This window comes from Myotis daubentonii, chromosome 14 (genome assembly GCF_963259705.1).
Source record: "Myotis daubentonii chromosome 14, mMyoDau2.1, whole genome shotgun sequence".
Taxonomy (NCBI): Eukaryota; Metazoa; Chordata; class Mammalia; order Chiroptera; family Vespertilionidae; genus Myotis; species Myotis daubentonii.
In genome coordinates this window covers 42,508,069-42,534,500 of record NC_081853.1, presented here as the reverse complement: position 1 = coordinate 42,534,500, position 26,432 = coordinate 42,508,069, and the positions used below count along the sequence as shown (strand labels likewise).

General features: G+C 40.0%; 2 protein-coding genes across 7 annotated transcripts in view; one reads left to right on the top strand and one right to left on the bottom strand.

Annotated features, from left to right (window-relative positions):
* TOP2B (DNA topoisomerase II beta) overlaps positions 1–15,501 on the top strand; it is a 61,393-nt gene extending 45,892 nt beyond the window's left edge. For 2 of the 4 annotated variants that reach the window (XM_059664094.1, XM_059664093.1), the window contains exons 26-36: positions 1,203–1,358; positions 1,513–1,596; positions 2,749–2,943; positions 5,286–5,430; positions 5,656–5,823; positions 6,636–6,837; positions 7,548–7,627; positions 9,086–9,196; positions 11,886–12,008; positions 14,035–14,129; positions 15,012–15,501. In XM_059664094.1, coding sequence (XP_059520077.1) covers positions 1,203–1,358; positions 1,513–1,596; positions 2,749–2,943; positions 5,286–5,430; positions 5,656–5,823; positions 6,636–6,837; positions 7,548–7,627; positions 9,086–9,196; positions 11,886–12,008; positions 14,035–14,129; positions 15,012–15,179 — 1,527 coding nt within the window. In that variant the 3' untranslated portion in view covers positions 15,180–15,501. The other 2 variants (XM_059664095.1, XM_059664096.1) reach the window with 2 other exon arrangements.
* Positions 15,502–15,550: 49 nt separating this feature from the next.
* Positions 15,551–26,432, bottom strand: part of RARB (retinoic acid receptor beta) — a 646,552-nt gene continuing 635,670 nt past the window's right edge. For all 3 annotated transcript variants that reach the window (XM_059664097.1, XM_059664098.1, XM_059664099.1), the window contains 3 exons: positions 20,090–20,294; positions 19,128–19,286; positions 15,551–17,071 (listed from right to left, as the gene is read on the bottom strand). In XM_059664097.1, coding sequence (XP_059520080.1) covers positions 16,875–17,071; positions 19,128–19,286; positions 20,090–20,294 — 561 coding nt within the window. In that variant the 3' untranslated portion in view covers positions 15,551–16,874. The remainder of the gene's footprint in view (positions 17,072–19,127; positions 19,287–20,089; positions 20,295–26,432) is intronic.

Below are 26,432 nucleotides of genomic sequence, written 5' to 3'. Positions count from 1 at the left end.
GTGTCATCAAAACCTAGAGCAAATATACTTGTAAAGTGTGGGTCTAAGCAGGATTTTATGACACTCTAATAGTATTTTTTAGTAGTGTAACAACCTAAATATTCCATAGCAGCACACTGTTTCATGATGAACTTTTTAAAAACTTATCACAAGTTATCCAGGTATCTATTAATGATCTATCAGCCGAACAACAGTATTCCTTATTTGGCTGCTGTTGCATAATTTTACAGTTTGTTTATGTAATGCGGCCTCTTGCTTTGCAATTTTTTACTTTTATCCTTTTGTTTCTAAAGTATACTTACTTAAACTTGACTTCGTTTATATGTATTATTTTACTGAACATTTTAAATTAAATTGTAAAACTTTTTTTTTCTCTTTTGGTTACCAAAAGTGAACTTTTTTGTTTAATGGAGTGTCATGGTTAACTCAGTCATTTTTAATTATCTGAGTGCCATAAACAATTTAGATGCAGTTTTATGTAATGGCTGTTATTATTTTAAAAGATTTAAAGGTAATGTCACCTACAATTTCTATTAAATTCATTGCATTTTGAAATTTGGTATTAGCATGAGGATTTTTTATTGCAATCCTTTCTTGTGAAAAAGACCTTATGAGTCAAACTTTAGAATAGCCCTCATAATTCAGACTTTTACTCAACAGCTCTTAAATTCTTAAGTGAATTTTCTTAGTCCTTACATGATTAGTCTTGCTTAGATAATTTTTATAAAGAATTCATCCTTAGAGAGTTGACTGTACCTTAGCATATTTAGTATAACTGTAAAACATTTTTCACAAGTGACATTTATTTTGGGTTTCAAATTGTTCATTCACTCACTGATATAAAAATTTGACAAGATGCAGTGATAAAACTTTAGTTCCATTCTATTAATTTTGTGTCTTCTCATTTTGTGAATTATAGTGCCTGGGCAATACAGTTAATTTTTTATCACATTCCTGGATGAATAGGGACTGAATATACCACTCCTTTTGAAGACTTTATTATACATTTTTAGAACATTTAAGCTTTTTATAGGAAATATATTTTTAGGTAATTTTGCAGATAATCTAAAATAACTCCACTAACTGAAGATGTAGCACTAAGAATATAGCATTAATGGAATTTTAAAATCCGTATTCGATAAAATTCAACAATGATTTGATGCTATACAGGACTTTAATACAAAGTTTATTATTTTTTACAGGCAACAGAAGAGGAAGAAACACAAAACCAGCATGATGATAGTTCCTCTGATTCAGGAACTCCTTCAGGCCCTGATTTTAATTATATTTTAAATATGTCTCTGTGGTCTCTTACTAAAGAAAAAGTTGAAGAACTGATTAAACAGAGAGATTCAAAAGTATGAACTTTTGTGGGTTAAATAATTTGAAACTATTTCAGTGCTATCCATATCTTTGTTTTTCTTTTTTCAAAAAGAAGTATTTTGATTTACCATTTATACATTTTTTTCCTATTATCGGATGTTTAAAATCATACTACTTTTTTTATCATAGGGGCGAGAGGTCAATGATCTTAAAAGAAAATCTCCTTCAGATCTTTGGAAAGAAGATTTAGCAGCATTTGTTGAAGAACTGGATGTAGGTTAAATCCCTAATATCTATAATAATAACAGCATAATATGCTAATTAGACCAGACATCCTTCCAGACGTCCTTCCTTGGGGGAGGGGGGGGGTGAAACCGCAGCGGGCGGGGGCTGCGGCGGTGGCGGGCAGGGGGCTTTCACTTTTAATCTGTCACTTTATTTTATTATTTGATAATTAGCAAAGTAGGTCCACACAATGAGTTTATTCTGGATATGGTTTTGTTACATTGAAAGTATTTAGACTTAATTTTTATGTTGATCAGTGTCATTTAAGATCTAATCATAAAACTAATTGAATCTCTGTTGTATGTTGGCACTGTAATCCTCAGAATGACTCCCACCACCAAAACAAATGAGAGAGGTTATTTATTATTAACCTATTATATAGATTATATAGATGAAGATCCTGAAGCTTAGAGAGGTTAAGTAACTGGCTTAGAGAGGAATTATATCATTATAGTTAAGAGCAATTACTTATCCTCTCAGTGTCCCAGTTTCCTTATCCATAAAGTAGGGGTCACATGATTTTTAAAGTCTAGCACATAGTAGGTGCTTTATGAGTTACAACTGTATTTACCAAGGATTTATAGCTAATAAGTGGAAGAGCTAAGATTGCAATTGAGATCTGTCTGATTTCAAAGCTTATGTAATTTCTGTTAAGCTATCATGTTACAAGGATTTCTTAACTCTTCAAAAGATTAAGATGGCCCTTTTAATTTTCATACTTTCTGACTTGGTTTATGAACAGTTTTTTTTTTCCTGTTATGGCTAAAGCAATAGAAAAGAATAACTTCGTACTTAACTGCCTTTTTGTATGATTTGCTAGAATTCTGATGATACCACATCAGAAGTCTTGATTTCATAATACAACATAGGGTTCTAGAATTGGAGGAGACCATGTAGATCATTTATTTACTACCCTCTTGTACTACAAATGAGAAGCTAGATAGACTTGGGACTACAACCCAGGTCTTCTATGTAGAATTATTATTTTCCCCATTACTTTATCTTAGATCACTTGAAAGGAAAGCTTTATCTCTACTGAGTGAATAAAATTAGTTTTAATTTTTATGCAATAGGTATTGTCTTTTCTAATGTTATGTATGCACCTGTTCTCACTCCGCCTCCTTTATAATTATATTTCAGAAAGTGGAAGCGCAAGAACGAGAAGATTTAATGGCTGGAATGGCCGGAAAAGCAGTAAAAGGTAAAGTTGGGAAACCTAAGGTGAAGAAACTTCAACTGGAAGAGACAATGCCCTCACCTTATGGCAGGAGGATAGTTCCCGAAATCACTGCTATGAAGGCAGATGCTAGCAAAAAGTTGCTGAAGAAGAAAAAGGTATGACATATCTCTTGTTTTAGCTCATTGGTAGACTCCACCTCCATAATGATGTATATATGTATTTTAATTTCACTATTTGCTTAAATAATGCTTTTCTTGTTTCTAATATATTCACTTGTGATGGGAAATCATTTGTTCTATGAGAGCAGTTGACCCAAAGGAGGAAAACATTAGTCAAGGAACCACATATGTAAAGAGTCACCTACTTGATTTCATTTTTTAAAGTGAGAAATAGAAATACTCTACTCAGCAGCATTCTAAATGAAAATCATGGAACAACAACAAATATATATATTAAATTTAAAATATAAACTTTATTACTATATCATGACAAATTAAGAAAGTTTTATAGTGGAAAAGGATTTGTTTGGCTATTAAAATAAGCTATCATGTTTTACTATTTAGTTGTTTTTACTATTAGTTAAAAAATCATCAAGTACATCTTATGTCATTGGCATTGATTGGTACTATTTAGGATTTAAAAGTATGAGACTTACACCCTCCAGCACATGGGCAAGAGTTAGCTAGAAGAAGGAAACATTGAGAATATTGTTCAGAGCAGAGGAAACAGGAGGGCATGATGTTCTGAAAGAGAGAGGCTAATTTTTCTGCCCATATTGATTTTAGAACTCAGGCGATAGATAGGTAGGTAGGTAGGTAGGTAGGTAGGTAGATAGATAGATAGATAGATAGATAGATAGATAGATAGATAGATGTGCCCAATAGTGTAATTAGAGCTTGGAAAATGAACCTAAGAGCTGGAGTGAGAGATTGGTACAGAGCTAAGATTTGAAGTATAGAAGCACTGTGATATCAGAGAGATCACTCTCTGCTACTGTTCTAATAAACTGAGGTCTCTACTTCTTCCCTCTTACCTGGCTCCCCACCACACACAGGTTATTGTAAACATGCACTTGCTTTCTCCTTAGGGAAATGCCTGCTCTCCTCTTTAGTTGGTGTGTGTCAGGTTTAGTTCTCAGCACTGTTCTCTTCATCTTATATAGTTCTCTTGAGTAACATAATCTATGCCCAGAACTTTTCCCACTCACACAGTGACTCTTAAATCTTTGTCCCTAAGCTTCTCAGGAGTGCCAAGCTACTATAGCTATTTAAATGTCCAAGGCCTTTCAAACTCAGCATTTTTGAAACTGGACTTATCCTAATTTCAAAACCACTTTTTCCACCTCTGTACTTTATCTCAGTTACTAGCAACATCAGCCATCACTAACATAAACCAAAAACTTGGGAATTTTCCCATATAATCAGTAACTAAATCATACTGACTTCTTGTGAAGCAATTCTGAAATCTACCTCCTTATCTCGGTTCCCATTAATACTATCTTAGGATTTGATGTTTTCTCTGAGATAATTTAAAGGGGTCCTCTTCACTAGTCTTCCTATCTGTAGTCATCTAATCAGGACTTCTACCTTTTTCCACTTCGTTCCTATGGCAGGAGGATTTTGTAATCTCTTACTACTAGAGTGATATTTCCAAAAAGTAAGTCTGATTATTATACAAATGCTTAAGAGTTTTCAGTGACTCCCCACTGAATACACACAGACTCCTGTACACAGTGATTTAGCCCCTGCATGCCTCCCTGTGTTTCTGTATGACTTATCTTTCCTCTCACCTTGTCTTGAATCCTAGCAGACTATTTGTAATTCTCTAAACAATGTGGTGATTCATGCCTCTGTGTCTTTTGCCAGGATGCTCTTTCTTCCTTCCTTCTTACCTGGCAAACATGATTACTTCAAAACCCATCAGAAAGGCCCCTCATGGAGTCTTCCCTGACCTTGCCCTAGGCAGAGTTGCTCACTCCTTCCTATGGGTCACTGTTATATCGCCTTGTATATTTATTTGTATTGTAATGACTTGTATCCTCTCTCTCAATAATCTTAGAGTCAGAGGACTTTGTCTTATAATGCCTAGCAGTGCATGACTTGTGTTTCTTATTTTCCTTCAATCTGAAGATTTTTTTCTAGTATATAGATACCAGAACTATAGCAACTTACTTTGCAGGTAACTTTTGGTGTACTTAGCTATTGGTCTTAATGCCCCATTGATAATCAAAAGCGGCCTTATTTTTTTTTATGGTTGCTTTTAAGTAGCTGTCGTCTCATGGTGCGTACCAGATTAGAGTGGTAAGCAATACAATAAAGTAAAATATGGTCTTATCAAAGTTATCTGTTAAGACCTCAATAGAATTACATTTTATTTTTTTTTTTACTCACCTAATATGAAGAAGCAATATATTGGCTGGAAATGTATCTCTAAAGTACATACTATTAATTTAACTTTCATTTTATTCATGGTTTGATTTTTTTTTTTTAATGTGTAGGGTGATCTTGATACCACAGCAGTAAAAGTGGAATGTGATGAAGAATTCAGTGGAACACCAGTAGAAGGCACAGGAGAAGAAGCACTGATACAGGCAGTGCCTATAAATAAAGGTCCCAAACCCAAAAGGGAGAAAAAAGAGCCTGGTGAGGATTTTTAACGTATTATTTTGTGTGAAAAAAATCTGTATATTTAGAGTATTACCAGATTCTTTTGATTGTGCTTTTTTTTGTTTCGAATAGTTTAATATCTCCAATGTTCATTAACATTTGTTATTTTATAATAAACTTTTCATTATAACAGTTTTATTTTTGCTAATGGCATTTGTATAAGTGTTGATACATGTATCATTGCTGTTCTTTTGGTTTTAGGTACCAGGGTGAGAAAAAGAAAAGCATCTACATCATCTGGCAAACCTAGTGCAAAGAAAGTGAAGAAACGGAATCCTTGGTCAGATGATGAGTCCAAGTCAGAAAGTGACTTGGAAGAAACAGAACCTGTGGTTATTCCAAGAGATTCTTTGCTTAGGAGAGCAGCTGGTATTGATACATTTTATATTCATTTTACTGTATGTTGTAGTTCGACCAAGTTAGTGATACTCATATAAGTTGGTATTGTTAGTATTACCAATATAACTAAAGGGCTAAACCATTAGTGTTTCAGAAGTTATAGTTCAAGAAGACAGAAATTTCCTTACCGAATTATTTTTTTCTAGCTAAGTTGGACATAAAACAAATTTCCCTAAAATGAATCATGTTTTCTTTTATTGTTTCTATTAAATTTATTGGGGTGACATTGGTTAATAAGATTATATAGGTTTCAAGTATACATTTCTATGATACATGATCTGTATATTGCATTGTGTGTCCCCCACCCAAAGTCAAATTGTTTTCTTACTGATGTTTATTATCAATAGTTTGATGATTTTGGTTAAAAGAAAAATAGTATTTTGGTAGTATCCTAAGAGTGGTGGGTCAGTAGTAACTTTGTAATTGCAGAAATGGGAAATCTTATATTCATAGTCACTTTTACATTGGCCATAATAACTACTTTCCTGTTTTTAAGTAATATTTAAGTATTATTCTAAAAATTAATCTCATCAGTTTATGCTCTCCTAATATCTGCAGCATTATTATTACCCCATAGCCTCCTGAGAATTACAAGATAGATAGATGTTAACACTATCAAAACTGAGGCAAAATTATTGGCGTTTATTCTCTAAATGCTTATCTCTTTTTTTCCTCAAGTATTTTTAGAGATAATTGGAATATTTTTCAAATGCGTTACTCATCCTATTTTATGTGGATAAAGCTGGATTTGATTATAACATTAACTTTCACTTTTCTCCTAGCTGAGAGGCCTAAGTACACATTTGATTTCTCAGAAGAAGAGGATGATGATGCTGATGATGATGATGACAATAATGACTTAGAGGAATTAAAAGTTAAAGCATCTCCCATAACAAATGATGAAGAAGATGAATTTGTTCCTTCAGATGGCCTAGATAAAGATGAATATACATTTTCACCAGCCAAATCAAAAGCTACTCCAGAGTAAGTAATGAAGCAACTGCTACTCAATTGTATGGTACAGTTTGATTAGGCATCCATCAAAGACCTTACTGTAAACTTTGGATAAGAAATTGTTATTCTAGGTAAGGTCCGCTTCATGAAGCAGTAAATTTGGTTAATATTGCAGCTGTTGACATAACTGTTGCTATAGTTTTAGAACATAGGTTGGCAAAATTTGTTCCATTAAGGGCTCAATAATAAATATTTTAGGCTTTGCAGACCATATAATCTCTGCCAGTACTATTCAGTCTTGCTGTTGTAGGAAGAAAACAGCCATAAACAATATGTAAAAGAACAAGTGTGCGGTTTCCAGTAAAACTTTATTTACAAAAATTGGCAGCAGGCCTGTGGGACATAGCAGTTAATAAATCTTTAGAGATGGGAAGTTTAGTTTTCTTTCCTAATTTTGGCCTTGATTTTTCTTGCTTCTGATGAGTCTGAACACTAACATGACTAACATGTAGGATGTGAAGTGTATGAGCTATTTAAGATTTTTTAAGAAGTATTTTACCACATGCAGTCTAAGATAAAAAAATAGGATTATTGCCTACTCTTGTGCATATTAGAAACAAATGAGAGAACAATCTTTTGTTCTATGATTATAATCTTGCAGTATATACTATATATAATTTGTCAAGGTTGAAACCAGATATTTAAATTACATTGTGGTGTTTAATTTTTCTTTCTAACAGAAAATCTTCACATGACAAAAAACCTCAGGATTTTGGGAATCTCTTCTCATTTCCTTCATACTCTCAAAAGTCAGAAGATGGTATGTTCATTTTGTCTTTTCATTGGTTACTTATATTATTGCTGTGATTTAGTGGGGAAGAAAAAGAAACAGTAGATAACTCATTATGTCATGATTTAATTTCAGGATGTTTTTATGTCTAGATATCTTTTCTTTTTTACATTCTTTTTACATTTTTCTCAATGTAATAAGGTTTATTTACTTTTCCTGAGGTTATTCCCAACTCTTTGGTCAAAGTAGGCATTATGGAAGCACTTAGATAGATAGGCAGATGCTAACCAGTGTGAGTGAGTATAGGGAGTATGGGTGTAGAGAGGGTGTTTTAATGAGAGAAAAAATGTAGAAAGAAAATTTTAAAGATTGAAATCTTATTTTTATGGCAACTTGAGTGTATACATGATAGTTTTTTTAAAAAGTTACAAGGGTAGCAATGTACAGATTTGTTTTACTAAACTGAAGCAAATTTAATCAGGGTGTATATTTTTTTATGACCCATATATATATATATTTTTAATATATTTTATTGATCTTTTACAGAGAGGAAGGGAGAGAGATAGAGAGTTAGAAACATCGATCAGCTGCCTCCTGCACACCTCCCACTGGGGATGTGCCCGCAACCCAGGTACATGCCCTTGACCGGAATCGAACCTGGGACCTCTCAGTCCGCAGGCAGACGCTCTATCCACTGAGCCAAACCGGTTTCGGCATGACCCATATTTTTGTGTGTGGAATTTTTAAGATCAAAACAATCTGGTTAGACTGAACTGACTGCCTTGACTTTTTAAATACACATAGATCTTGTACATGCTCTATACGTATAGATAGATTTGCACTTTTTTGTTGTTGTTAATCCTCACCAGAGGATATGTTTTTGCATTGATTTTTAGAGAGAGTAGAGAGGAGACAGACACGCATCAATTGGTGTTCTCCCAAACATGTCCAAGCCTGGGATTGAACCTGCAATCCAGGAACATGCCCTTGACCCGAATCGAACCCGCAGTCCTTTGGCGCACAGGCCAACTTTCCAGTCACTGAGCAACACTAGTCAGGGCTAGATAGATATACTTACTACTCTCTTACATTTGGTCATTATTACTTTAATTCTTGAAATGGTTAATAGCATTAAACGTGTAGATACTAAAATAATCACAGTGAGAGTTTTTTCGTATCTCACTTTAAAATAAATCATCAGTATTTATTTTTGAATTGGTCAGTTAACTTTTAAATGTTTAGCCTTTGGGACTATTAAAAAATTCATTATGCATTTCTTTACTGTTTTAAAACAGTTAACATTTTTAAAATATGTTATATTTTTTATTTTCAGCTGTTTGTATACTGTGGATTATAAGATCACAGAATAGAAACTTGTAAGATCAATTACCTAGCTAAAAAGAAATCATCAATAAAAAGAATCAAAGTTTAATTATTAAGTGGTCCTCACAGAATCTCTTTACTGAAAAAAAGCTTTGTAATTTTTAGATTCAGCTAAATTTGACAGTAATGAAGAAGATTCTGCTTCTGTTTTTTCACCAACATTTGGTCTGAAACAAATAGATAAAGTTCCAAGTAAAACAGCAGCTGCTAAAAAGGGTATGTACTATATTTGATTTTTGTAAGCATTGCATAACCATGTAGTTGATGTCAAAGGAAATTTAATATAAATTGAAACTAGTTGCACTAGGATTTCACTAGGCTAGTTGTCAAGTATAAATGTGTATAAAGAGAATCCCTCTTGTTTTCTAACCATGTGAGGTAATTAGCAATGATTTTAAGACTGTAATTATAATAAAATAATCCCATGCATTGATACTAAAGATAGTATAGATAGTAAAGTAGATTAAAATTTTATTTTGCTAGTAGCCTCACTATATTATCTATGCAGGTCATGCCTTAACTCCTCTATGTGGAATGATTGGTCAGTTCAGTTGGGGTCCTCTTTTTCTTTGAGTCATAGAATGTCTTTCTTTTCCTTAGCCTTAAGATTGTCTATGAAACACTAAGTTGATTCATGAATTTGTTACTAGTACTAAGGTACATACCTTGGTATTTTTAAAGAAGATATTAGTGCTTTGTGTTTAAAAGATAATTGCTACTTCCACAGCAAGTAAACAAACAGTACGGATTGTCCCTTCAGGATCTTAAAAAGGCACAATAGACAACACTATTATAGAAACACATGTATTAGATGTAACAGAACAACAACAAAAGTCCCTACTTATTCTGAATGTACTAGTGAGTAATTAGGTGCCCTTTCCTTACCACTTCAGTGCATATGAGGCATGTCTATATTTCTTTGCCTCGGGACTTTCTATTGCTATGCTGGAATATTAACATTTCCCCATGCAGCCACCTCTGTGATTGAGGAAAGCTGGTCTGCAAGTATGTTACTGCTCTTGACCCTCTGGGATATGTCTTCTTACATATTCCAGAGGGTCAAGAGATTCTTCTTGGGATTAAGCTCCTAGATTGATGACAGGCTTGAATTAATTTACCCATTACTGGCTTCCCTCTCTTCATTGTCTCATTTTTGTACTCTTTTTCCTTTACTTCTCAAATAAATACTTGAATCTTTGTCTTATAATAAGGTGGGGTCTACTTCTGAAGGACTCAAATCCAGACAGGCTCTATAATTTTCCTTTCAGTTTTTTATCTTCATATCAGCATTTTATAACAACCCTGATAACTTGGGAGCCATATCAGTTCTTTCAACATATCAACCTGTTTCCTTCCTCAACCTCTTCACTCTTATTTAATCTAAAGAGTTAAAGTTTAACATTAACTACAAAGATGGTGTATCACACCTGTCCTATTTGGTTGTTTTACCTGTAGTTAAACTAGCCTTGTCAGTTGAATGGGAGATTCAGGGACCTCAGCAAGCCCTCAACTTTCCTTCAAAAATACAATTTCCACAACAAACCATTTTAAGGAGAGCATGCTTCATGTCCCTCTCTTAGGGGGGACTACATAAATTATTATAAAAGTTAAATTCTGTAGCTCCAGTAAGTTTACAGCAAAAAGGCTGCTCACAGTACTCAGATGTCTGACAATATTTGCCCAGTAGAGTTGAAAGTGCCAATTAACACTTGCAAGCCTGGAAACTCTTCTGAAGATAAAAGTTGGTCCCTAGAACATCCTGATAATCCAAGCCTATACTTCTGCTAGGGAGCTGCTGTGGCTCTTGTGGTATATATTTCAGCATGAGCACTCAAAGGGGGAAAAGCCACAAAATCTGTGGCTGCCACTGCTGTAAGAGTGTGGGCTCCTCCTATTGTTCTAATGAGGGGGCTTAACATCTCAAATTGGAACTGGGAATACATTTTCCATAAAAAAAGCGTAGGTTTTGTTTTTTAATAGGAATGGCTATGGCAGCGGTTCTCAACCTGTGGGTCGCGACCCCTTTGGGGGTCGAACGACCCTTTCACAGGGGTTGCCTAAGACCATCGGAAAACACATATATAATTAAATACTGTTTTTGTGATTAATCACTATGCTTTAATTATGTTCAATTTGAAACAATGAAAATACATCCTGCATATCAGGTATTTACATTACGATTCATAACAATAGCAAAATTACAGTTATGAAGTAGCAACGAAAATAATTTTATGGTTGGGGGTCACCACAACATGAGGAACTGTATTAAAGGGTCGCGGCATTAGGAAGGTTGAGAACCACTGGTCTATGGTTAATATATATTTTTTCAAATTAGATTTTAATCACCAAAGCGATTAGTGGTAATTTTCACATTGACTGTAAATGAAGCTGAAAAACAAAATTCATCAAAACAAGTGTCTTTGGGGCTATTGTCTACTTTTCTAGAATTTTCACATTTCTTTCCATGTAAAAGTGCCAAGTCTGAATTCCAACTTAATGGGAGTGAATCTGTTTCTATTCCTATAATATGCTTTAAAAGTTAGAACTTAATATATGGTTATACTTGGGTTATAATTAATATGTCAAATAGTTTTTTGTCTTGACTATACTGTATTTTTTACTGCTTTTTAAAAGTTATTGCTTAATTCATTTTAATGGCCCTTATTTAAAACATCTCACTTGAATTATCAAAAGGCAAATTATGCATAATTAAATAAAAAGCATTTTATCATCTATGAGAAATTGTTTGCCTCTACATTGGCACCAAGTGGAGAGAAACGATTTTATTACTTAAGGCAACTCAATTTTAGATAAGCTGTAAGAAATTCCATTGTTTTAGGACTCACTTCAGCTTGGTTTGTTGGTAAGTACATATTGATCTAAGCAATGGAAATTTGCTTAATAGGAAAGCCATCTTCAGATACAATGCCTAAGCCCAAGAGAACTCCCAAACAGAAGAAAGTAGAGACTATGAACTCTGACTCAGATTCAGAATTTGGCATTCCAAAGAAGACTACAACACCAAAAGGTGAGGATTATTTCTGTGTAACCCTCAAACGTGCCACGTGGAAAACATTTAGTCTCCTCTACTCACTGAAATTAGAAATACTGGGTGTACCTATTTTAAGTTGTTTTACTCCTCAATGAGCAGTTTAAGAATCAGTGCTGAATTAATTCAAAGGGAAGTATAGCAATTTGCATACCTAGGTATGGTTCAAAGACCCCCATGCAGTGGTCTCATTGGAAGTAGTTATTAAAATGGTAGATGAGAATGTAACACCCACTGGAGTAGGCTGGAGCTAGAACTCCGAGAGCAGAGCTTTTTGTGCTGATCTAGGAAGTGAAATAGCTGTGCTCAGGTAAGAGATGACTTTCTATAAGGGTAGCTGTTCAAACTTTGATCCAACTGACTGATTGTGTTTATTTTATTTCTAAAAGTGGCAGTTAGGATAAGGATATAGACCTATAGGGAAGCAAGAGAGAATAACTAAGTGGAAAAGAAACATTGTGATTGGGGAGGTCAATACTTAAGGTGTGCATGGTTTAAAATCTTTATAAATACACTAGTGACCCAGTGCACGGATTTGTGAACATTGAGAAGAAATTAATTAGAAGGTGGCTGGTGTGATGAGCCGGACATATCTTGGAACCAACCTCCTGTGGTCCCTCCCTGGCCGTCAGCGCCATGGCTCGAAAGGTGGCTGCTGAGTGAGTGGGGTCCCTCCGGCAGGTGGGGTCCCTCGGCCTGACCTGCGGGGATCGGGCCAAAACCAGCTCTCCGACATCCCCTGAGAGGTCCCGGAGTGCGAGAGGGCACTCTGCAAAGTTGCTGTTGTACAGGGTGTGGATCACAAATGCAAGTGTGCAGTAAACCAAATTCGGGTCCCACAGTCCCCCAGCAACAACATAACCCACTGCCGATATGGAATCATGCTTTCTCCTCTCTGGTTTTGGGGTGCATCACCTGAGAACCACCACTGCCAAGTCATGGCAGCTACTGCGTTGAGGGTATGCCACTGGTGGTCAGTGCACATCATAGCAACTGGTCATTCCACTGTTCGGTCGGTTTGCATATTAGCCTATTATATTGGATGTGCCAATTCATTGATTAATTTGATCAAGTATCTAGCTATCTTTTCTTATAATCTAGTTCAGTGGTTCTCAACCTTCCTAATGCCGTGACCCTTTAATACAGTTCCTCATGTTGTGGTGACCCCCAATTTCATTGTTACAAATTGAACATAATTAAAGCATACTGATTAATCACAAAAACAATATGTAATTATATATGTGTTTTCCGATGGTCTTAGGCGACTCCTGTGAAAGGGTCGTTCGACCCCCGAAGGGATTGCGACCCACAGGTTGAGAACCGCTGATCTAGTTGGTCATAGCTGTTAAAGAAATTTTAAAAACTTAGAATTGCAATTTAGTTCCATTTTTTTTACTCACTGGGATCACTAGAATGGAGAACATTTAAACATTACCTTTTCCTCCTCCAATGATGAGAATAAGAAATTAGGTAGATGAAAGAAAATAGGCTGCATGTGGTAATTCTAGGTCTGAGAAGGAATAAAGATTTGATAGATTATTTCACTGAGGGTTTTATTCTAAGATTGTGCTACGTAAAGTGGGATCTGCAATTGGTTGTTACTAATGTGCAATAAGTAAAATTTAGAGTAAGGATTTAAACCTTTAACATAAATTATAACGTATTACATTTTAAAAAATATTGGTCTATGACAAATTAGAAACTAAATTGTTTTTTCATCACAATTTAAAAAGCACTTTTTAAAGAGATTTTCTTTTCAGGTGCAAATATTTTCTTTCATGTATTAGGAGCTTGGTCATTAAAATTTGTCATGAGGACCTTCCAGTTAGTTTAAATATATTTGTGAAATACATTTAGTCTTGTCAACTCCAGAACTGAAATGATGCTGACAAATTGTTTCTACATCATTCATGTTAAGAGATCGGGGGATGCCAAAGAAGTAATGTTTTTATCCTTTTATATTGCACTTAACCTTGGGTGAAAAAACCTTTTGTATAATTTTAAGGTAAAGGCCGAGGGGCAAGGAAAAGGAAAGCATCTGGCTCTGAAAATGAAGGTGATTATAACCCTGGCAGGAAAACAACCAGACCACCAAGCAAGGTAACCAGAAGCATCTGTGTAGTGCTGATTTTGTTTAAGATGATCTATAACTGGCTTAGTTTGACTATTAGTATAATGTCTTATAATAACTTTAAACCTAGCATACTTATTCTTAGGGGACTTGTATATGGGTAAAGAATTATCCAAGTCTAGATCGATATAATTAGGGCTATTTCTTGGATCAAGTATGGTATAAATTATACACTATCTGTCTAAAATATTACTGTTTTCAGACCAAATAAAGGCTATTTCTTTATTTGATCAGGGCTAATTTAATCTTTAACTTAAATTTTCCCAATTAGTCTCACCAGAAGTACACTATCTCTATTAGGTTAATGAAAAAGCATCAAATATCCCCCTCTTTTTCTCTTGTCGTCCATTAAAATTTTAAAATACAAACATAGGTGATTTTAGCTTTATGTTGCTTTCACACTGACCTCTTCCATCCAGTTTTCTTCTACACCTCTAGTCCATCTCAGTGACTCTTTTTATAAACATAGTGTGCAGTACATACTGTGCATAAGTCTTGTTTTCCTCTCATGAATTCATAGGTACTTACAAATTAAACAATTTGAATTTTTACTAATCTGGTCATGGTGCATATTTGCTGAGTGATATATAAATTCTGAAAGAAATAAGTAATGATAAGTAATATAAGATTACTAGGGTGGCAAATTATTATACCTAATCCTTTTTTTTTCCTTCATGAAAATGAATAAGTAACTGGTCTTACCCTTGAGTTAACATTACAGTTCTAATTTTAAAAGCACCATTATATATAATTCTCAAATGTAAGTGAAGTGTAAGGAATGAGTTCTTTTTAACACTAGTCTTTTGTTTTCTTCTTTTCTTAACTTTGGGCTTTTGAATCTATTGTTTTAGAAACTGAAGAAAACATCTTTTGATCAGGATTCAGATGTGGACATCTTCCCATCAGACTTTGCTTCTGAACCACCTTCTCTGCCACGGACTGGTCGAGCTAGGAAAGAAGTGAAATATTTTGCAGAGTCTGATGAAGAAGATGATGTTGATTTTGCTATGTTTAATTAAGTGCCCAAAGAGCACAGAAACATTTTTCAACAGATAACTTGTGTTGTCTTTTTGTCTTCTCTGTCTCAGACTTTTGTACATCTGGCTTATTTTAATGTGATGATGTAATTGATGGTTTTTTATTGTGGTAGGCCTTTTAACATTTTGTTCTTACACATACAATTTTATGCTCTTTTTTACTCATTGAAATGTCATGTATTGTCTGATTGGCTTGTAGTATTGTTATAGACTGCCGTGCATTAGCACAGATTTTAACTGTCATGATTGCAGACAACAGACCTGCTTTTTGAAATGAAATTTAAACATTAAAAATGGAACAGCTTTCTGTCTCTTTACTGAAAATGAAAGTGTAGTGAAAGCTCCCACACACCTTTAAAATAAATATATTTTATTCTTTGCCAGGAGACTCCATGGAAAAAGGTAAACAGTATATGAACATAGAAAGCATTGTTAAACAATCTCAATGTACAAACAGAGCCAGTGAAAATACATCACAGACTTGCTAAAATATAAAAAAAACAACAACACCCACTAGTGCTTAAATGAAAACTAAGAAACTGACACTTGTATCTGTTAACCACTCTACCACAGCTTTCACTCTGCTTCATAGTGATTGAACAAGGTCAAAGAATACTTATTCTCTGCCCATGCCATGGGAGTTAGTGCGAGCCCCTGGGCATCAAGAAGGCTGGAAAAACCCCCAATATCAGGCATGAGTCGGGAAGGACCCTAGTTACATGGTACAGGTGGTAGACCAGCCTGTTAATTATACCAGAAATTATACCAAGAAATTTCCCTAATGGCTTGTGAATAGGTAAACAAAAATTTACTAACACTGAAAAGTGTTTTTGCCTTGGAGGCTATCATTACTGTAAAAATGTATCTTTTTTTTTTTTTTTAAAAATCGTGTAGTTGTCATTAAACAAGTAATAAACCACTTTTAATTTAAAGTGACATTAACAGTTGAACAATGACATTTGATTAACTGAACTGGCAGTTACACTGATACAGAATTCTCTTCTGCTAGTACAGTGAATTGTATATTTTTACTGGGCAACATGAAATCAAGAGATGCAGTTTGAAGCATCAGAAAGAGCAAGGACAAGCTTCCATACTAACTAAATTAGAGTATCTTTAGCCTTATCTTGTCCTACTGTACAATAATCCCATTTCCTTACCTTGATGTCTTGATTATTCTGTGAAGACAAGACAGTTACCTTTTGAACCTTTCTTAGCTGGACATGTACAGTAGTCTGTTCCATAACCTTGGTGTCTTGGCTATTTTGAGTATGCAAGACAAAAGGAAAGCACCAAACATACAGTATAGAAAGAACAGCCATATTTCTGTATGTACAAAGTCTTTAGAAACTTAACCAGGGCGTAATCATTTTGACGGGGTCTTTGCCATGCAAACTTGAGTGTTCAAAGAAGAAAATAGAAGCTTTTAACTGGTTTCTGGTTGCATGAAATGGCTGATGTTTAGAATTTAAAAAGTTTGTATTTCTAGGTAAGTTAGACAGTGAGGAGTATAGTATATATGGATACATACGAAAACATCTTGGTCCTTCTTGAGTTTTAATATATTTTCAGTCCAAAAACTAAGCAGCAGTAAAAAGGTATTTTTTTTTTCTTTCTTGCATTTTAAATCCCGGAACTGAAGGTACTGGGGAATGTTTGAAGTAGCTGGGAAGTGTCTTATTGCACCAGTGGTGACTGACTGACACCGCTGTTTTCCACTGAGCTGGGTGAGATGCTGGGACTGTGCTCTGCTGTGTTCCCACTTGAACTTGGGGTCAAGGGTTCATGTCCTTCAGAATTCTCCAGCATTTCCTGAATGAGAGGTGGCATTGATCCAGGAATTTCCATTTTCAAGGTAATTACACGTTCTGCACCTTTTAAAAAGAGATAATAGGAATCTGGTAGAGATAAGGAGTGAAGCTGCATAACTAGGGATCAACCTTCATCTACTTGAACAAGGCTGAAAATGGTGCTACGAAGGCCTCCCCAAACCTATGCTGATTCCACAACTTTTAAATACGTTTATCTATAGATATGGTGACATGTTTAAATTTGATAATTCCATGCCTCAGTTTCAGGAGACAAGATTGGTATGTATTTGCTTAACATAATTTGCAACGAGAAGTTCCTGATAACAGAAACAGTATATATTTTGAAAATGAGACAGTTGAAAGGACACCAGTAACCAAAAAATGAAGGAAGTGATTTGAGTAGTAAAAGTGGGGCGAGCATCAATTTGATGTAGCACTGCACTGTCCAGTGCGGCTATTTAAATTAAATTTGTTAAATACGATGAAAAGAACAGTGCCTCAGTTGAAGCAGCCACATTTCCAGTGCTTGAGAGCCACATGTGGTTAGTGGCTACTGTATTGCACAATGCAGAGCACAGGATATTTCCACAATCACAGTAAATTTTATTAGCACTGGTTTAGCCAGATACAGGAAATGACCATATTAAGTTAAACAGCCTCACTGTTTTAAAATTAAAGACATCATAATTATAAGGTCAAGCACTGTTTGCCTCTATCCTTAATCCCATGCTAGGGCTGAGCTCAACATCTCATTGAAGAAACTTTAGAAGGAGATCAAGGATTGAGACTATCAAGCAGGTTCACTGTGCCTCGAAGCACTTCCCCGAATGCGAGTTTGTTCCTTGGTTCACCAAGGTCTTCAAGGGATAGTGGATGCTAATGGAAAGGAGAATGACAACATTTGGTACTAGGGGTGGCTACTGAGTTTTCTCCACCCTATGCCAACACTCAACTGTTATAGGGCTCTGGGCACAAGTTTCCATACTAACGAAATATAATTGCTCGAATTGCCCCATAAACTGAAAATCACTAGGCCAAGAATACACCTCTCAGGAAGGCAGCAGTGCCTTAGCTTAGAAGTGTGCGCAAGTAAATCTGCCCATACACAAGAGAGCAGTGGCTACACTGATTGAGAGAAACTTCACCAACAACGATCGTAAGTACTATTCATTTTTCTTGAGGTTTGGATGTTCAGGTAAAACGAGTCAAATTTACATACACCAGAGCATTGTAGAAAGCTGGAGTGAAATATATAAAACTAGAACATTAAAAAGCTTGCCATATCGTACATTCTCTTTTTCTAAAATCCTCACCAGAGGATATATTCTACTGACTAGAGAGAAGAAGGGATTGAGACAGAGAAACATCTGTCAGTTGCCTCCAATGTGCACCACCGCTGGGGATCAAACACACAACCTAGATATGTGCCCTGACCAGAATCAAACCAGCAACCCTTCAGTACATCAGACGACGCTTCAACCAAGTGAACCACACCGGCCACGGCTATATATCCATTCTCTTGAAAACAGTTTTTATAATCCTTGGTCACCTGAATTTTAAAGCTCTCACCACTAAGATTGAGTAGGGTAAAATTTCAGGTTTTCTTTTCTTTGTAAGGGTGGGTACTATTTCATTCCTTTTGATTTCAATGAGAAGTACATGCTAAAACAAAACCAACAAAAGGCAGCTATTACCAAACATTCTGAATTAAAACATGGGGTTTAGAAAAGCAATACAACCTGCCCAGGACTGCAGGCTCCATGTCATATAGACAGCGCAGACTGGGGACATACCTTTACCCACGTCATATAGACAGCGCAGACTGGGGACATACCTTTACCCACGTCATATAGACAGCGCAGACGGGACATACCTTTACCCACGTCATATAGACAGCGCAGACTGGGGACATACCTTTACCCACGTCATATAGACAGCGCAGACTGGGGACATACCTTTACCCACGTCATATAGACAGCGCAGACTGGGGACATACCTTTACCCACGTCATATAGACAGCGCAGACTGGGGACATACCTTTACCCACGTCATATAGACAGTGCAGACTGGGGACATACCTTTACCCACGTCATATAGACAGCGCAGACTGGGGACATACCTTTAGCGCTGATGCTGCGGAGATCTGTGATTTTCATTAAGATCTTTGGGAACATGTGAGGCTTGTTGGGTCGTCTCTTTCTTATATAAATTTTCAGGGCTTCCAGCAATGGTTCTTGTAGCTTATCTACTTTTGTTGGTTCCTCAAGGTCCTGGCGGTCTAGATACCGGAAATAAAGTTTTACACAATTAGTAGCGGGACAGAAAGTTTCACACTTCCCAGGCTAGAGGGTCATTCCTTGTTCCGACTACATTATGACTTTATTATTAATTTGATGGTTCAATCACATGTGCAACTTTGAAGATATATGCAACTGCTCTGGGCAGTGATACTTGAAAATGATTGTCCCCCTTGTTGGAGGAAGGCACATTTTGAGGGCTGCTTGCTTTTATCCCAGGGAGAGAATTACTTCTCATGACCAGGAGGTGTCACTACTGAACTGAATGAAAGCAAACCTTGAGCCGGATGGTTATGAAGGCAAGGTAAGTCGTCCCCTAATTAAAGCCATTACTTTTTAGCCACTATGATTCGGCCTCCTGCCAGCTGATAGGGGTCACTACAAAGAAGAAAGCCTTATTTTATCTCAGCCCTCTAAGGGCTGGTAGGGGGCCAATCCAATGACTTGTATTCCGGGCCACTAAATTAGCAAACAGCACAGGCAAGTCCCTGGGAACATCATCAAAATGTCCCCAGGCAGTTCATTTTATAGTGTGATGCTACCTTTAAAAAAATACCTGTGGCAATTGGAGAAATAGCATTTTGATATTTGAGAGCAGAAGGATCCCAAACTTAATTTATAACAATATGGAAAAATGCAATAAACCCCAAGCATGCATGCCTGGCTTTATTCACATGCCTTCTTCTAAGTAAAATATCTCCAAAATGGAGATGAAGTTTCCCCCACAAATTACAAGTGCAAGTTGTTCCTGGAATCCCCTGAGGGTTTGCTAGGTAGTCGGTACCTCCACAGATTAAGCAGATGGCACTGAGAAGGCCTGTTTCTGTGTCATCCATTTCCAAAGGCAGGAGCTGGTTGGCAAAGGTGAACACAAGGTCAGTCAGAGGACCAAATCCAGCATTGTGCATCTGAGTTCGATTTAGGGTAAGGCCATCGGAAAAAGTCATGGTGTCTTGTTCTGGGGTATACCTGGTGCAAATTCTAAGAATCTGGAAGGAAAAAAAACAACAACCCAGATTGGATGGATCGTCAACGCCAGCCTGTCCTCACAGCATCAGTCAGCTCTAGGCGGGAGGTAGCATGAGGATTTCCGAGGTGCTCCCACATCCCAGGAGGCGCTCGGCACCCCCTCTCTATTGTTGAGTGTCTCCTCAAGCTCTTTCATTAAAAGAGTATAGAAGTCACAACACGGGTAAAGTCATTTTAGAGAATAACAACTAGGACACAAGAAATCTGTCTAAAAGTCATCTATTTGAGTCAAATAAACATTTACCAAGGACCTACTTATGTCCCAGGCACTATGCCAGGTGCTAGGGATAAAAAAAAAATGAATGAGATTCTTTTTTTTTTTTTTTTTAAATGAGCTTACAGCCTACCAAAAAGAAAAAAAGGGGGGGGGGGCAATATCTACCATGTATAAAATGCCTAGTGTGCATCAAGCGTTACACATGCCCTACATTAAATCTTGCAGACGCCTCGGGGAAGTGAATGTTATTTACATATTGCAGATGAGGGACTGAAGCTCAGAAGTGCTAAGCCATGTGCCCAGTGCCACACAGTTGACATGTGGCTGAATCGGATTCAAGCCCAGGTTAGGCTCCCTCTTGCACTGCCTTGGACACCGCGCTCCACAGACAACTATGACTCAGGAGCAGGAGCGGACCAGCAGGGAGCTGGGAGCTCAGAAGGGAAGCGCCGACGCAGCCAGGACGAACTCAGAGCAGACTTACGGAGAAGAGGCAGCGTTTCAAGAAAGCCAGGATGTAGGGGTGGAATGTCCATGGGCAGGAAGCCTGGCTCACCCTGCCACGGTCTCCCAATCCTGCCTGATAAACGGCCCTGCTGGTCCCCCTAGGGCAGCAGTCGGCAAACTGCGGCTCGCGAGCCACATGCGGCTCTTTGGCCCCTTGAGTGTGGCTCTTCCACAAAATACCACGTGCGGGCGTGCATGTACAGTGCAACTGAAACTTCGTGACCCATGTGCAGAAGTCAGTATTTTGTGGAAGAGCCACACTCAAGGGGCCAAAGAGCCGCAGTTTGCGAGCCGCAGTTTGCCGACCACTGACCTAGGGCGCCTGCTGCCCCGGAGTCGCCTGCTCCCTGCACTGTGCCACCAGAATGCCTTCCTTCTGTACACCGACAATCCCGGCTGGCGTTCCCATGGCCCTGTGGATGCTAACTGCCGGGCAAAGTCAGGATGCTCAGTATCTATGGGCTCAAAACCGCAGACACCGGTCTGGTTTGGAACCGAATGGGAACCAAGTAAGTCTTTGCACTTCAGCACGCTGCCAAGATGTGCCTGCGTGAGCGCTGTCCCTGCAAGAATGAAAGGAACCAGGGCTTGTCGGAAAGGAACGGGAGGCCAGGATTGAGACATCTGCAAGCTGTCATGGCTCCCTCAGGCAGCCAAGTCCGAACTGCAGGGCAGAAACACCTCCGTACTGTCCTCCTCAGGAAGGTTTTCCTCCTGAGAAGCTGAAAGGTATTTGGATTCCGGTGAAGCATTTAAACGATGCCCAGTTGCTTCTCTCCCTAGAAAGTCCAAACCAAAGCCAAGTACAAATGGGCCGTCCAGAGCGGAAGGTGCGTGGCCTGAGATGGAAGAATGGCAACGTCTTTACCAGGGGCCTCCGCCCCAACCCTGTCCCCCGCCGGGCCCTGGGCAGCACAGCACCCCCGCCCGGTGCTGGCTAGGCTGCCCCTGGAGGGAAACCGGGGAGCTTCATTTTGTCACAGTGGCAAACACCAGTGCGTCCCCAGGATTCCAACACCCTTTGTTGAAAGGAGGGTCTCTCCTCTGGGAAGAGGAGCGCACAAGCCCCACGCGATGGTGGGAAATAGCCCAGGGGAGGCTGGCAAAGCCGCGGCTGCTGAGCAAAGCTGGTCCTCCTCTGGGGAAGAGGGCCCTCACTTCCTGCTGGCGGCAAAGAGGACCGAGTCTTTCCCATGGCTCTGGGTGTTTCCTGGGAGCACACTGCTGGACTGCCCCTCTGGGAGGATGGCTCTGAGCATCTGACACCCCAGAGGCAGAGCCGGGCACTCATCCACCTCCCTTCTGCTCCCTGTGGCCCCTGAATCCTAGCCACCGCTGCTCCTGCGGCCACAGCACGCTGTTCACAATGTTCATCAAGGAGACTTCGCCTTCCCTGCGAAAGTCCCTCCGATGGCGGGTAGTTATCTCACACCCCTAACATCCAACCTTCTTCCTGCGGCCCCCACGGCCTCTGTCCCCCACCGCCCCGCACTAACGTCTGGTCACAGTGGTCCCCTTTCTGAGTCTCCAACCACTCGTCGCTGCTGCAAAGCACTTGCGCTTGCTGCTCGCTCTGCCTTTGATGCTTTTCTCCTGATCTTCACGTGGCCGACTCCTACTCAGAGCACAGCAAACACCGCTTCCTAAAGCCCACGACCTCCTATCGTACAATATGCCCCCAAACCCATTGCCACGAGTCTTTTTAAAGAGTGTAGCTTCATTCCCCTCCCCTTGTGTGTGGGCTGGACCCAGTGCCTTCATTCTACTGCAGGAATACGGGTCAGTGATGGGTGTGACTTTGGAGACAAAGTCATAAAAGTCATCCTGGCTTCCTTCTTGTTCCCTCTCTTCCCTCTCCAGTTTCAGGGGAAGCTGGCTGACCTGTCATGAGGACACTCAAGCCGCCCCATGGAGAGAGCCTTACGTTGCTAACCAGCACTAACTCGCTGGGCAAACACAATGAGCTACTTTGGAAGCAGGCCCGCCAGCCCGTCAAGCCCGCGGCCGATGCAGCCCCAGCCCATGTCGTCTGCAACCTCATGAGAGGCACTGAGCCAGAGCCTCCCAGCTAGGCCAGGTCCCCACCCACAGGGACGGTGTGTGCTGATGACAATTCATGTTTCAAGCGGCTACGTTTTGTGGCAACTGGTTATGCAGCAAGATAACGATGGCAGCATCCTTGCCTTGAGCTGCGCACACATCTCACGTGTAGCTGAATGTGTCTTCCCCAAGTACACGCCTGTGTAACCACCACCCAGATCAAAATACGAATTATTCCGGCACCTATAGGCTCCCTCCTGATCAAGCCTCCTTCCCCAAAGTAACCACCACTTTGACGTCTCTCCCTGTAGATTACATTGGCCTGTTCTTGAACTTTAGAAAAATGGAATCACACAGTATAGTCAGTCAGTCTCTCTCTCTCTCTCTCTCTCTCTCTCTCTCTCTCTCTCTCTCCTGGCTATTACTCCATATTGCATCTGTGAGAACCCTCAGGTTAGTGCCTGTAGTGGTGGTTCTTTTTCAGTGCTGTGTAGTATTCCACAGCATGAACCATCACCCAGCACCACCCCTCTCTGAGCTGCCTGAGAAGCTGAGCTCTTAGAAAAAGACTGCTCTGTCGCTTCGCTCCCTGCTATTTCTTTGGCAAATAGGGCAGTGCCGTCCACACAGCAGGTGGCCAATGAATACTTGTTAGATAAAGGAACTCATCAGAATCTCTCCCACCTTGTAACACTGGAGGGGGGCATCCAGGGATGTCTAAGTTTTTAGGGGCAGGAGAACACTCAGATTGCTCCCCCAGTTCAGTCTCTGCACTAATTGTGTTTGGCAACTGGTGGGCAGACCGGGATCTGATTTGAGTGTTTATCCTCCAGTGCTTGTGGGAATGTCGAAATCGTGATAATAATAACAATAAGCCCGAGCTGTGCGCGGCCGTCTCCCCTGGCAGCACACAGTACCTATTGTGTGAGCTCATGGGAATGACATTTTTCCCCGTGGGACCTGCCGCCAGCCTGCCAGCCCCGGGAAGGACGTGGGCAGGCGCAGGATCTCGGCCCATGGTAACTGCTTCCAGACCAGCGCTCCAAGAGCCGTTCTTTTAAACTGTGAAGAGGATTATGTGGGAATAAGTGGAATAGTATATTTTATTTAACTGACTTAGATCCAAAATATTTTGGTTTCCACTCATAATCAATATAAAAACCATTAAAGAGATATTGTACATGTGTAAACAAGAGGTCTTTGAAATCAAGTGTGTATTTTTTACCATTACAGCACTTCTCATGCTCAGCAGCCACAGGTAGCTCGTGGCTCCCATATCGATGAGGAGCACACAGGTCGTGTGTGTGTGTGTGTGTGTGTGTGTGTGTGTGTGTGTGTGTGTGGCAGCTCAGTACAGCTCACGAGGACAATCTAGGCTAACCCAATATTGATACAGCAGTTAATTTAAAGGAGTAGTTTGCCTGTGCCAGGTACTAAATGCTTCACATGCATTAACCCAACCAACTGTCCCACAGCCTTATTAAGGAGGAGTTACTATTATACCCATTTCACTGAAGACAAACTGAGGCTTAGAGTAGTCACACCGCTTCCTGAATTCCTGAAATTCACAGCTCCCAGTGGCAGAGCTGGGACTGGAGCCCCGGAGTCTGGCGCCAGGCCCACCCTCTCAGCCGCTGCACTGCCTGCCTCACAGTGACTTCTGGTGACGGTGACCTCCAGGGCAGCTGAGAAAGCTGAGACTCAGGCACAGGACCTCCTCACGATGGCCCATTGGCCAGAGGCGATGCTGAGGCCTGAACACAGGCTGTGGGACTCCAGTCCAGAGCTCGCTCCTCGCCAGGCTGGGGCGGGGGCCTGTCTCTGCTGAGTCCCCGGAAGGCAGAAGGGTCAGGGCCCTGTGGGAACGGCCCTGGGTGGCAGTACAGTCACAGGTCCCCGGGAACCCAGGACCACAAATCATGGATTGATGGCAGGCAGGGCAGTCACTTTTGCGTCACCAGATGCAAGGTGCGGCTGTGACTGGCGTGGGAATGTTTTCCTTGCGGGAGTGAGGGCAGCGGGTGGCAGGTCCCAGGGAAGCCCCGTGTCCCACAGGGAAAGACCCCACACTGGAGGCTTCCACAGACGCCCTCCTCGGACGGCAGCCCGTATCCTGAAATTCCAGTTTTGCTCTTCAATTCATTTGCCCACGCACCCATCCATCCATCCATTCACAAATATCCAGCGAATGCCTTGTGTGTGCCTGGGATTCTGCCAGGTGACGAACCCCATGTGGCCCTGCCCTCACTGAGCCAACAGCCCAGGGTAGACATCACCAGGAAACACATTTCTAGCTACAGTCCAATAGATCTTAAGTGCAACGGGGAGCGCGTTCCCAGCACATCACCAGGCCGCAGGCAGGCGACCATCAGGACAAACCACACACGGCAACGCACTGGTGGCTGAGAAGGGGTGGCACTAGGTCCCGGCTAGTGGTACCACCTCAACTTTCCCTTTGGGGGCTGAGAATCACCTCAGCCCCTGCCTGTCCATGCTTCTGGTCTGCCTCACTCTGTCCATACATCAATGGCGTGGATGAGAAGATGCTTCTGAACAGCTCAGCCAGTTGACATTCTCATCCAATATATGGTCTTTGAAGCTGTACATTCTCAGGATCTCGGGATTAACTGCCTTTGCTAGAAATTCTTGGAAATGAGCTCTTGTCTGAGGCCAAATGAGCATTACTTCTGCCTTGTGGCGTATGACTGCCCTTCCCTGGGCTTATGCCAGTTTTGTCCCTGCTTTCAGAATCACTGCCCGGGGACCTATGCATGTCCCATTCTATCCATGCCCAGATTTAAGCCGATGGAAGGAGTTACCTTAGTTAACGCCTGATTGATTTGTATTCCTATTTTACATATAGGTAAGCTGAGGCTTGGAGGGGTTAAATAACTTTACAAAGGTCATAGTATTAGTTCCCATTCTCCCTGTATCCACCGTGGGGCTAAGGGCTAAATCTTGGATCCATGAGCAAGCCTGGGGAGGACATACGGGACGTGGGCAGACGGCTGCTGGAAGTTGGATGGGATTTTAAGAAGGCATCTAAGCACCCTGATCATGGAGCAGGTGGCGTTGTGGAAGGACCTCAAAGCATCCCTCCCATCCCTCGCATTCCATCCTTCCCAAAGGGCTGGAATCGAGGGGCTCTCAGACTGTCACCACCTGGCAGCTAGACAAGCAGAGAACTAAGAAACGAGCAGCGAGAGGGCCAAAGTCAGAGCCTGAGCATCAGGAAGGCTCTGGGCCCACTGGGTGGCCACGTGATGCAGGGGCCTCAGAATCCCACAGCCTTCCCTGGCGCAGACCCTGTCTGGCTGTGTGTCACCTCACCCAT